This window comes from Poromitra crassiceps, assembly GCF_964638095.1.
Source record: "Poromitra crassiceps genome assembly, chromosome: 7".
NCBI lineage: Eukaryota > Metazoa > Chordata > Actinopteri > Beryciformes > Melamphaidae > Poromitra > Poromitra crassiceps.
In genome coordinates, this window is record NC_139628.1 from 46,764,671 (window position 1) to 46,778,316 (window position 13,646).

A 13,646-nucleotide genomic window follows, 5' to 3' on the forward strand; every position below is an offset into this window, starting at 1 on the left:
AACCACTGGATAATCTGCCTATAAAAGATGGTCATGACAGACCCATTGCTGACACTTATGGTTAAGAAATCTTAATCTCAATCAAAAACCTAACATTGAATGTGATAGTTCTAATCATGTCGCATTACTTGGCTTTCATGCTTTTAAGATGTCAGTCCCTAAGGTGCTCTTCAATTGAGTTCAATAAAGGCTTTAAGTCAATCTTGAGATTTTCAGAAGACATACAAGGAAAGAGAGACACACTTACAAACACAGACACAGCTCAAGCAACACAACCACAAAGATTCTATCTACAAAGGGCCTTAACTACAAGAGACAGAGAGGCAGCACCTTTACGACTACAGTGTACTAACGAGGCACAAGAGATAGAGAATAGGCCCTGTGAGATGAGGGGGATACCTTGACTTCGGACTTTATCGTCTGGGATTCGCTGCATCTGCGTCTCAACAGGGTCGTCCCACAGCGGTCTAATGGGAAAGACATCTCCTGAGGGAGGGAACTGCATTTCAGGGAACGTCTCTTTTTCTATGATCGACGGATCGATGAGACTGCTCTCATCATCTGAGGTGGCAGCTGCAGCCTCTTGTTCATTGTCTTTCTTGGCTTGTGCCAGTCCCTCCACGAGCTTTGCTGCTTCATCACATATCTCTTCACAGAATTCAATGGATTGCTTGCGTGTCTCGCGTTTCACTTTCATGGGCGTTGATGTGTGAGATGGCTGACCAGCTTTGCCTCTGACTGGCAGTCTGGACTGGAAGCCTTTAGACTTTGCTGACTCTACGCTCAAGGGACGACCATGTTCCTTTTTAGCAGACGGCCGGGTCGACTCCCCCTCACAGAAGCTCTTGGCTTTGGGAGATGGTGTTTTGGTTTTGGTGCCCACAGAGGGACCTGCATCTGTCTCAGATTTTCTCCTCGAGTCCTTTTTTACAGGGATCCTAAGCTTTCTTTCTTGGGTGGCTTCAGAACGTTTGACTGGAGAATCAGGCTTGAGAGTGCTAGCCTTGATGGGAATTCTGGATTTAGACTCAACTGTGCAAGAGGCCTCTTTTTTCAGAGTGGCTGTAGAGGGAGTTGCATGGGATGGAGAGGGAGTTGTGGATTTACCCCGACCTTGAGACTTAGCTTGGGTTTTGGTTGGGGTCTTTTTTACACCTGTGGGAGCACTTAGTTTGGACTTTCCTGCTGGTTTGGGGGCTTCTATCACTGACTGTGGTTCCTCCGGAGAGGAATCAGAGGACTCTTGGCCCTGCTCAGAGTACACAGATCTAGTGACTGTCGTTTCTGCTGTCTGTACATTGGTTATCATTGGGTCAGAGGAACTAGTTTCTACATCTAAGGAGTCTTCATCTAAAGTTGTATCTGTTTTGGCCTCTGGACCTTCAGGAGATGTTTGATCTTTCTTTGTGGGTTTGGCTGAAATGCCCATTCTAGGAATTTTAGATTTGGAAGCATCAGCTTTTGAGGCTGTCTGATCCCCTTCAACAGGGGATTGATGCTCAGAATCAGTGGTTTCTTTTGATTTCTCATCTTCCTCAGTCTTAATCTTTAATGTTAGATTGAGGCCAACCTCTGCTTCAGCCACTGATCCCCTACCTTCTTGTCTGGCCTCTTCTGAGAGAGGCTCATCTAAAGGCTGTTCACCTATCTGGAAAAAGGCAAAGCCACCCCCCTCATCTTCATAACTCCTCTTAGTCATGTCAATAGCACCACTCCGCGTCATCTCAAAGAGCTTCCCCTCTTGGAATAGGAAGGGGTTGGGCTCACTGGTAGGAGTGCTCTCTTCTGTAGGACTTCTACCAGGGGTTGTGTCTGGAGTTGCCTGCTGAGACTGCCGGTCCACCATCAAGTTCAGTATCTTCTGTTCCTCCTCATTGACTCGAGCTGCAAAAGCGGCATCATCCTCCCGCATGGCAGTCCAGGTGTCAGCTTCTGCTCTTGCAGTGACACCCTTTGACTCAGTTCTAGGCGGTTCCTCTGCCTCCTCCTCCTCCTCCTCCTCCTCTGTGTCATCATAGATACAGACCTCAGGATTGGACATTTCTTTTGTTTGTCCAATAACAGTAGGAGCACCAAGCCCAGCCTCTGTTGCACCTGTATTCCCCCTTTGATCTCCTTTCACTTCATCTGTTACATTGCTGCCTGGTTTTACCACCCCAGACTGTAGACTACCAACACCTAACTCTTGGCCTTCCACACCATCCCCCTTGTTTTCCCTTGATTTCCTCAAGCTCTCCTCCTTCTGCTCATCTGTTATGTTTGCAGTGCTTGATGTGACGGCAGCCATTTTGGCAACATTGTCATTGTCAGCCGTTACAGATGGCAGAGGTTCCTGTGCTTGTTCAGTTTTCCCTTCAGATTTTGAATAATGCTGGTCTGAGACAGAGTGAGGTCCCTCAGAAGTGACATTGGTTGTTGTGGTTGTGCTCTTGACCTCTTTGCTGTGGAATCCTTCATGCAAACCTGCTGGAAAAGGAGAGGGAGGTTGTACTTTAATATGGGGATCAACAAAAAGAGCTAACTCTGAATCCTCTCTGGGTCTAGTGAGACCACTTTCACTCTGTGAAGGTTTTTCACTTGTGGGGTCTAAGCTTTTACAGCTGTCATCCCCTATATCGAGACCTGCTGAGGGAGTCATATCTTTTCTAGACTTCTGTTTGCTCCTCTCCTCTTGTTCCATCTCATCAAATGTTTTTATTTTGGCTGCCATCTTAAACATCTCCTCCTCTGGAGTGAATTTTCTCTGAGCTTCACTGCTCTCTGATGTGTCCTCGTCTTCGGAGTCTTCGGGGATGACAGCCGCTTTCAATTGAACAGAGAGGGACATATTGTCATGGGGTTTGGGGTTTACCTCATAACTTACCTCTTCAGAACTAGGGGTGTCAGGGGAGAGGGGACTCTTACCGGAACTTGTCATCTGAGATGTCTGCTCACAACTGTCATCGTCGGCACTAGCCTCATGGTCTCGAAGCAGCCTACTACGCAAAGCATCTTGGGGGAATTCTGGAGCTTTGGAGAGGTCTGGATGGCTAGAGGATATAGTGGGCTGACCTAGTGTGGGTGGAAAGGCTGGTTGGCTTCTTTGCTCTACAGGGCTGCTCTCTAATGAGTCACGACAGGGTGATTCCTGGGTGGGGCTGGGTTCGATAGAGTCAGGGGACTTGTGGGAGGAGTTTTCGTCCATGAGGGGACTACCCTCTAGAGAGTCTCTGTGGCTAATTGTCAAAGAGTCATCAGCTAATGGACTGAGGGCATCTGAGTCTTGTTGTCTTAAAGGCAGTTCTAAGCGTCCATGACACTGAGAAGAAGATATAGAGGTTTGAGAACCAGCTAAAGATAATTCTAGCTGACCATCAGGGCTCTCCTCGTCACTAAGAAAAGTCTCTAAGGTCTCTGAGATTCTCTTTGTAAGCTTTCGGGGTTTGGATGGCTTTGATTCACTCCTCCTAACAGATATGGACTCACTTGTGGTGGGCTCATCTGCCGCCTCACTGGAAGAGACAGGGAGGGTCAATTCTGTAGACAGCTGGTCACCAATGGTCTCCACACCAGAGTCTCCAGATTTCTCTTTGTCTTTCCTTTCAGTTTTGACTGATGTTTTAGTGGTCTGATGTCCACTTTTGGGAGAGAGAGCTGGACTTTCAGGGCTTGTGTCTGGAGTGGCTAAGCCCTCGTGCTTATAACTGTCCTCAGAGCTCAGATGAGTGGCTCCATCTCCAGAACTGCCACTTAGTGAGTCTGCCACACCCTCATGTTTTGAACTATCAGAGCTATCATCAAGGCCACCACTTCCAAAGTCTACAGTTTCCGTTAGCTCTGAATGGGCGGCAACAATGGACTTTGTTTCTTTCTCTCTGTCTTGTTGAGTGGTCTCTTTCTCACGAGGTTTGGAGTCCAAAGATACTTCTCGTTCTTGAGGGACACGTGAGGTTATTGCTTTGGTCATGGATTTTGACTGGATGGTTTGTGATTTTGTAGTTTTCTCTGATGTTGCCACAGTAGATGTTTTGAGTTCAAAAAGCCCAGACTTTCCTTTTGAGGGGTCCTGCCCCGTTTGGAAGGCTTGCATCAGCTCTTTAACTGACATGGTCTCCTCAAGGTTCTCAGATTCAGTTTTGGGGGACTTAGGGGGGCGCTGTTTTGATTTAGGGCTTTCTTTGGCTTTTGGAGAGGGTTTACTCATAACAGGCAATTGTGAAGATTTGGTTCCAATGACCTTTTTGCCCTTTTGTTCTGCCTCCACCTTCTGTTGTAAGGCTTTGACCTTGTCTTTTATTGACCCAATGGGAGTTTCTTCAACCACTGGGGATACAGGTGACACTGGGGGAGGAGCTGTAGGGACACTTAAGAGTGTACCCGCCTCTGTAGATTGCTCTGCCTGCCCCTGGTCCTTCCCCTTCCTCCTGACTGGCTTTTTGACATCGCCAACAGTGGTTTTGTCCAGCATTTTGGTTGGAGTAGTTGGTTTTGCACTTTTGCGTAGAACAACATCAGTGAATTTTTCTTGGACCACTGGCTCTTTTTTAGCTTTTCCTTTAGAGCTCACTGGTTTATCCAGGAGGTACTCTTTGAGGTCACCACTGTCTTTTATAGCTTTGGGTCGAGGAGCCCCTTTATTACTTCTGCTTTCACGTAAAATAGGTTCTTGGGTTTCTAAGGCTGCCATATTTTTGGCCTCCTCTACCTCACTGTCTGAGAGGAGGACCCACTCCTCGGCCATTCTGGCTGCTTTTTCTGCCTCGTCTGCCACCTCACCCTCATAAGTCCCACTCCTCAATATCTCACTGACTTTCTCTAGGTCCTCTTTGACTTTCTCTAGGTCCTTCTCCATTATTTCTAATGGCTCTCCGGAGATCTCCTCAGCCCCTTTCTCTAGACCACCCCCTCCTAAGGACGTGGATTTCTCTGTAGAGTCCGCAGTCAGGATGGCAGTCATTTTGATCAAGTCTTGTTTCATCTCTGACACGTCGGACAGAAGGTCTGGTTCTCGAATCAACTCAGATTTCAGGACTGATGTCTCCGTCTCTTCATCTTCCAAAAGGAAGGACAAGTAAGGAGTAAAGAAAATAAAAAATTGAAATGAAAGGAGACAGACATTGGAGAATGTAATCAGGACAGGACTGGAGCACACTGTCAGGGATCATAGGACAACAGGTTCACAATGGATACTACAGCAGGGTATCGGAGAAATTGCGTTTCTACTCTCATGTCTCTTTGGGGCGCATACTCTGGTAAAGAAAAAGCCAACTAAACAATAACAATGGGAAAGAATATGAGCAGGAAATAACTTGCTTATACACCGACTCAGCCCACACACTCACATGACAAAAAGCCAAAACAAAATTAAACTACTTAAAAAAAAAATCGTTACCAGACCAAATATGAGCAAAAGCAGATATCAGCAAACCAACACGAACAATGGAAAAAGGAGGACAAACAAAGGGATTGGAACATTAAGACATCTCAAGATTGATGGAATGTACTGTATGACTCATGTCTAAGGAATCAAAGGGAAAAAATGCTTTGAAAACAACTGAGAATGCTAGTTGCCTCTTTCAAAGAAAGACAGTGATAACAACTTATACACCATACAATGGTTGACTGTGCTGCTCATACTAAGCAATGCAGACCATTTACTTGTGTATATACTACAAGGATCTAAATCAGAAGCACTAGTGAAAGAGACAACTAAAGGAAATCAAAGCACTTAAATATATCTGCTAGTCTAACCACACATTTGAAATATAACTAAAGATAAATGAAATCATACCACAAGCAACACAGTGTACTATAACTAAATGGTTTGAAATCAAAGCACGCAAAAGAAAGAAAAAAGATGAAATGAAGACTTTACATACAAACAGACATACGGACATACATACACACACATACATATTTATGTAAGCCAAGTTATTTCCATGCAAAGCAAAGGGAAAATGTTATCGGAAAAGCCCTGGTGAAGAGTGAATGGAGTTGAAAGTTTAGTGGATTACTGTCTACCAATAGAAAATATGTGCTACTCATGTTGATTCACATTCAGTAGTGTGGTGAGTTCTAGGGCTGTTGAAACGAATTTTGATATTCGAATATTATTCGAATTTAATAATTATGAACGAAATTCGATTATTATTATTTTTTTAAAACAAATATTTTTTTTATTTTAACACCTTAAGTGCCATAGCCGAAATAATTCGTCTTACATAATCCAACGCTTAAGTGCCAGAGCCGAGTTTACTCGTCTTACATAAACATTTTTTTTTTTTTGACGCTGGGACATCAATCAACAACTTTTACATCTTCGAGATCACTATTGGAGCAAGATAATGTGTATAATCTATTTTACCGACCCACTAAGTGTTGACAGTGCTCCCCCAGACGACCGAAATCAAAGAAAAAACTGCCGCGGGACCAAGCCGTTCAAGGAAATGCCGTGGCGATTTTACAGTAATCCATTCAAGACTTGTCTTGCCTGAGAGCGGCCGCGCACCGGCAGCAGCACACAGAGAGCGGAGAGCGATTTGCAAAATAGATCATAGGTGAAACACACTTTGAAACACCTCAGAAAGGCCATAATCAACATCTGCCCATCGCCCACGCATTCCCCGGCCCATCTTGACTCGCACAAGGAGCGTCCGCACGCAGGCAAGCAGGCAGGCAGGCACACAGGCAGGCAGCAGCAAAAGCGCTTCTGACACGCCCGCTGTACAGCCAGGAGGAAGGAGGAGAAGACACACGGAGGGAGGAGTTTGAATGAGAGGGGTGTTTCCTGTTGTTATGGAGGAAATTACTGTTCAAAACTATTGTTTAGAATGTCTGACGGTCTTACTGATGCCAAAAATGAATGGTTAAAGTGACTGTTTCACAAAAAGCCATTTATCTCTGAATAAATTTCCAGACGCTGAAACCATGCTGTACTCAACGGCTAATATCTACATAACTACTAACTCTGCAAACTAACTCTTTTAGACAGAGAAAGCACACATTCTATTAGTTATTTTTAGATGATTGGTGTTCATGAATTCTTAACAGAAAAGAATCCTCGGCTGTTGCTAAAATGAGCCAGAATCGTCAAAAACACCCCTGGCACAACTTACCTACAGGAATGAAAACATGGCTGGCATTCAATGTGTTAATTTTTTTTTTTTTTTTTTTTTAGAACACTAGAACAGTGACAAGTTCTGACAACATACTTGAAGAAAAGAGTGTTAACTGAAGTTGACTGTTGAAGCTGCTATACTGATGTAAACCTACCTGTAGCTCTTAAAATGTATGTTCATTCATTGTTAAATGAAGTTGACTGTTGAAGCTGCTATACTGAATGTAAACCTGTAGCTCTTAAGTGCAATACGTGACTGATTTTTTTTTGTTCATGGCTCATTGTTGTTTTGGCAAAGTTTACTTATTTGTTTATTGATAAGGAGCTCAAACAAAGGCTGTGTCTTTTTTTATTATCAATTATTTTATTTTAGCATTTCAGACAGCACCAATACATCACTGATGAATATTAACTAAGCTCTGGTTATCTGACCTATTTTCTAATGCAATGAATGTACAAGGAACATGTTTTCTTAAATAAACATCATTGCTGGACTATTTGTGATAAGCCTAATATTATTTTGAATATTCATCCACCATTCACTTTTCCATCTACATTTGGTAAAATGCTTAGAAAAAGTTTTACTTGGTCAAACCCAAAGATTCAGCTATATTTAGAATCAGAACATAACATAAGAGAAGACAACAATTCACTCAGACCAAATTTTTTTTTTTTTTTTTTTAATTCAATTAAAAATTAATTAAAATATTCGAATATAATTCGAATATTAAAATGTATAAAGCACTGAAATTCGAATTTGATTATAGAGGGAGATTGACAGCCCTAGTGAGTTCTTGATCCTTTTACACAGCTACTACTTATGCATGCATTTTTATCTACATTAAAGGAGGACTTACCCCCTAGATATGTATTAGAACAGTGATTTGAAAATACCTATGGAAAAAACCAAGAAATGACATATGCTCTTGTCTATACTGGACTCTTTGGCTGTGTTCAAGTCCAGATTTTTTTTCGGAAATCGACGCCATTACAGTTTGCCTACTGCCTCAAAAATAATTTATTTGAGAGGGGCCATATCTTTATAAATATCAACAACTAGCCAACGCTGGTGGCCTGTTTGGAAAGAGCTTTGCTCAAAATGGTTGAAAGTTATATCAATTTGGTAATTCAGTGGCGAACTAGAAATTTCATTATTTTTCTGCATGTATCTCTATGGCAGTGTATCAAACTACGTTACGAGAGCAAAGTGGCATGGGCTCGTTACAGCAGCACACCGCACAATACGACAAACCCCCCGTTCTGGGGTAACACAATGCGAGATTTCTCTACGTCATTCCCTCGTCCAAGTTGCCATATAGTCCCTTTTCCATTTTAGTTTGGGGGCTTTTCGTGATTCTTGTTAAAAGTTGTGCAAAAGTTTTCCTCTCAGCGCAGTGCAGGCTGCCTGCGCCTCCTCCCTCCTGCCAGACCCCGGCTGGCGAAACAGCCTGCTGCATGCATGGGGCGCTCTAACCTCACGGAGCAACAAACAAACACAGACAGAAATAGCTGGTGTGCGATTTAGAGAATACAGTCTGAGATTGGGTACAGGATTGAGGGAATCCCGCATCTGTTTGCGAAGGTGCGACTGGACAGGACGCTTTTCACAGACAGGCACAGTAGTCGGAGCGAGGCGAGTGTCTCTCAGGGCTACTCAGGGCACAGCTGCAGATCTCAGTCTCCTCCTCCTCCTCCGCGCATTCAGTCTGTCCAAAATCATTACTGATATAATCTCAGTAGGAGGGATGCAGGGAAATATGATAGTAGCCGATGTGTTTAGAGAAGCTTTGTCACGTTGTCACGTCGTAGTATAGCGTTATATTTTACATGTGCGCTAAACTGCGACCATATTTGTTTGCGGAAATATCAGACTGCTCTCTCTGCTCTCAGAGCACAGAGAGCTCTGCTCTGCTGCGCGCGCCCGCGGAGCTTGGAGCTAGTGCATGAGGTTTACAGTACGACTCTCTACCGCCTGCCTGGGCTGGAGACAGCTGCTTCCAACTCGGACTGATAATATATACATCATCATTCGAGCTTATCCAGGTAAGATATTAATAAAGTAGTGACACATTCAGCGGGAAACTAACTATAATTAAGACATGTGCCAACTTTGACGATGTTTGGTTCAGTATTTTAAGAGCAAACTTCAATAGCAATAGGCTTGGAGTTCTGAGGAGCCGAAAGGGTACAGGGGGGGTAGGGGAGTAATTATCTTGAAATCCCATAGTCTTTGGGAACACTGTGACGTCAGTGTGTTCCTAATCTCCCATTCATTTGAGAGAGAAAAAAAAAGCAGTGTTCGACCTTTAGAGGGCGCTTATGCCAGTTATGCTGCTGAAAAATGATACAAATGGTAAAATGGCAACAGTTTGGTGTCAAATGTGGAAATTCTGACCAGAATTCTTCACACATCTCCCCCAAAGTCATATATATTGGTTAAAAGCTGAAAAAAAGTGTTTTGGAGGTAAGTTCTCCTTTAAGCATAAAAACTGAAAATGCATACGTGGAATTTTAATCTGTACGATACTTCCATGTACAGTATGTATGTTTCAAGGAGTCAAAGTTTTTATTTTGCTTGTGAGGGTTAAGCTTATGCTAGGCCAATTGTTATTTGATGTCTAGGAGAATAGGGTAAAAAGGGTAGTTTTCACATCACTTCATGCACAAGGCAAGGAGAGTAGGGACTAGGGAGGCAATGATCTTGTTTGGGAGGAGGTAGTGGACTACTTTTTGCTTTGCCACTACATTAAAGAACTACAGTGGGAAGGGGGTGGGGGGACTAATTAATTGTCACTTAACATCACCACAGTATGAATGTGTTTATTTTTCATGTACATATTATGTGGATGGCACTGCTCAACTCTTTCTCCATATATCCAATCTCAAAACATTTACAGTTACAAGGAGAAGAGTTCAAATGAAGACATTGAGCCAGGTGTGAAATGATAAGAGAGGAACCTCGAAAGTGAAGTGAAGCCTCATGAGAAAACATAATGTTGACATGGATGGTGCATGGCTGCCATTTTTGTTTTTGTGACAAGACAAATGAGAGGAACTTAAAGGGCTTTGAGATGCATATGGCCTACAGCTTAACTAAGGAGCTGAAGCTGGGTGTTTCATGTGTCAGTCTGGTTATTCCTCTGCACATTCTCTATAATATTAGACTAGCAGGTCACACAATAACACATCATTATATATATATATAATATGATTCATATAATCAAGATTAGGGATGCACGATATATCAGCAATCATATCGGTATCGGCCGATGTTAGTCATTTTTTAACATATCGGTATCGGTCCGAGGTTGCAATGTTAATATCGGTTATCATTATCAGCCAAATTCTTCACATTGAGATGAAATAATGCAGTACATATATGATTTATGGGCTTTTACAAATGTTTTGGAAATAAAGAAATGCATTACTTTTTCAAATTCCGTGTTTACATGTGTTTTTCACTATGTACACAATGTTATTATCATAGAAATGTGTTTTTTATACAGATCATATCGACATCAGTAAATATCGGTTATCGACCATAACAGCAATGTTAACTCATTCACCGCCAATGACGTCTTTGACGTGTTATCAGCAATGGCCTTCCCCGCCAAGGACGTGTTTGACGTGTTTTTGTTTTTATTGGTGCAGCGCCTGCAGCAAACACTTGCCCAGCCTGTCACACAGACACAGGTCCCTGCCTTCAAAGGGTAGCCGACAGCACGCGATCAAACACATACCGCAGCTGTTGTTTTGAAATCTAGCAAGAGGAAAAGCAGAGAACGGGTAACGCTTCCTTGTGCAGACAGGAGAAACGCAATTGAAACGCCCTCGGCACGAGCTGGAGTCGCCTTCCTCTGTGCCAGCCAGGAGAAAACGGGAGAAAGTAATCAAGAGATGTGTTTGATCATCGGAGGAATGAGGAAATGATCGATCAGTTTGCAAGGGCGGTGAGGACGTGTTGAATAGCCGAGGGGAAAACGGGAACGATCAAATAGCAGAGTTGATAGGGAGACGGGTGTACCAGAACAAATCAAAAATAAACACAGGAACAGCTAGGCAGCAGCGGGCAGAAGGCACTCACAGCAGCCCGCTGTCCTTCTCAAGAGCTCTTCAGTTATGAAATCGCTGGGCTGCGTGCCCTCCAGTGTTGCTCCTGGCCAATCCCAGCGCCACAGGGCGTGGTTATTGCTTATCCTATGTTGGGTTAGAAATCTAAAAGGGGGATCGTGTGTGTGTGTGTGTGTGTGTGTGTGTGTGTGTGTGTGTGTGTGTGTGTGTGTCTGTCTGTCTGTCTGTCTGTCGGTGTGTCTGTCTGTCTGTCTGTCTGTCTGTCTGTCTGTCTGCACACTCACACCGAGTAAACGGTATTGTTGAATGTAAAAAAAAAAGCACTTCATGTGTGTATATATATATATATATATATATATATATATATTTTTTTTTTGTCATTTGTGTCCTAACGAATAATATTTACATGTCTGATGTCAATACAGTTCAAAATAAAAGAATTGAGAGTGAGTTATGCCTGAGATTGTGCCCTTTTACAAAAATGCTTTTTTCTCCCTTTTCTCTTCCCAGACAGGCTTTTTTGATGAACATGGGGTGTATAAAAAGGGTTATAAGTAGAGTACAGAACATGCTAAAAGCTAACTTTCTTTTTGGGGGTGAAAGTAGAGACTTAGATCTTCATTTCGAGGTATTGGACATCACTGTAGTCCTAGTACAGAATTTACTGTGGGTCTTGAAAGATGACCAAACATTATGGAAATACTTGGCCTGTGCCAAAAATGCCAGTCAGATATTGGCAGTGAATGAGTTAATATCGGTTATCGGCATCGGCCAAAATTGTCATATCGGTGCATCCCTAATCAAGATGCATGTTATTGTCATATTAGCTTGATTAATACAGAAGTGCTAGTCTCTCAAGTCGGTCCATCTCTTCCACAAACTTCAAATGCTCCAGAGACAGTCTGTACTTCTTCAGCCCATCAACATTTGGACAGAGGAAGTTTTCATCTTCCAAAGAAAAGAAAAAAGCTTCAGACCGGAAGGAAGTTCAATCGTAATCGACCAATCATGATTCTCCGAAACATAACCGAGGCAGGTGATTGGGGGGAATGACATCCCGCCTTATTTTGACTTTGAGAGCTGCCATGTACAGGCGGGTAGGCGGGAGCATTTGTAAATTGCGGGAGCCAACGCCTTGAGAGACTACAGAAGTGCCGATACGAATTAAATTAGATATAATATATATAATTCTATATACCGGTACATGTAGATATAGATATTTATAGAATAGCAAGTGTTTTAATATAATTAATTGAGAAAAGTAAAGACTATAAAAAAGAATAAATGTCTTACATTTCTCTAGCGTTCTGCCGCTCTGTAAAGACAAAGAAAATACACTTCAAGTTAATCATGCTCTATTCACTGTGAGTGCTATACCAGTGGTTCTCAAAGTGGGGTCGGGGGACCCCCAGGGATCCTTGAGGCGGTTCCAGGGGGTCCCCAGCAAAAAAAATTAATATTTTTCCCCCACTATAATTCCACCCATAAGTAACACAACAGAATGTATGACTATTTTGGTCATGGGTTTCATACACTTTCTGTAATATAACATCTAAAAGCAAAACATCTTATCAGATGGGGGACCCGGGGACAAAATCTTATCAAATGGGGGTCCATGGTCTAATTTTTGTCAGTTTAGGGGTCCTTGTTGTGAAAAAGTTTGAAAACCACTGCCATTAACCACCACAATTACTTAATGGCTACAACAGTGTTAATTTCGTCGATGAAAACTATGACGAAAAATGTTCGTCAACTACATATTTTCACTGATGAAAACTAGACGTTAAATAAAAATAAAGTTGTGATGAGAAAAACTATGAGGAAATCTATTGACATTTTCATCAACAAATAAAAACCAGACTAAAATGTTTGGGGGGGACGAATTGGGAAGAGATCCAATCAGAAGAGAAGAAGAAGAAGAAGAAGAAGTTAAACAATTAAATGTGTGTCTGTATTGCACGTTCAAACCTTAATACCATTCCATAATAAGAGATTAAAAGATATTTCCAATGAGTTTGGAAATTCTAAAGAAACAATAGTTAAAATTGTCTTTGACTAAGATGAGACTAAAATACTCAGTTTTAGTCAATTAAAACTTGACTAAATAAAACAGGATTAGGTTGACTAGATCTGATAAAAACTAAGGACATTTGACACAGGACGAAGAGTAAGACAAAAAAAATAACACTAATTTTGGCAATTCTGGTGTGAAGACTAGCAGTGGACAGGCTACATCAGCAGAGCTAGTTAGTTGGGAGGGAGGGGAAGCACAGGATGCCATTACCTCTTCCTCTTGCTCTTGGTCTGAATCGGACTCCTTTTGGGAGCAAGAAGCAGCGAGAAGCAGAAAGATGGACAGATGGAAACGACAGCAAGAATGGAGAAAAAACAGAGAGGTGGCGAACATGGTTATCAATGCAATGAAGTGGGTCAGTCAGTGGGATTTCAGGGAGGAAAGTAAGTAAGCAAGTAAAGCTTG

General features: G+C 42.5%; 1 protein-coding gene across 1 annotated transcript in view; it reads right to left on the reverse strand.

Annotated features, from left to right (window-relative positions):
* ank2b (ankyrin 2b, neuronal) overlaps positions 1 to 13,646 on the reverse strand; it is a gene marked incomplete at both ends in the record, with an annotated part of 106,006 nt that overhangs the window by 23,160 nt on the left and 69,200 nt on the right. Inside the window, 3 exon segments of the mRNA XM_083640816.1 lie at positions 400 to 5,031; positions 12,461 to 12,482; positions 13,452 to 13,484. Of these exon segments, the coding sequence (XP_083496942.1) occupies positions 400 to 5,031; positions 12,461 to 12,482; positions 13,452 to 13,484 (4,687 nt within the window).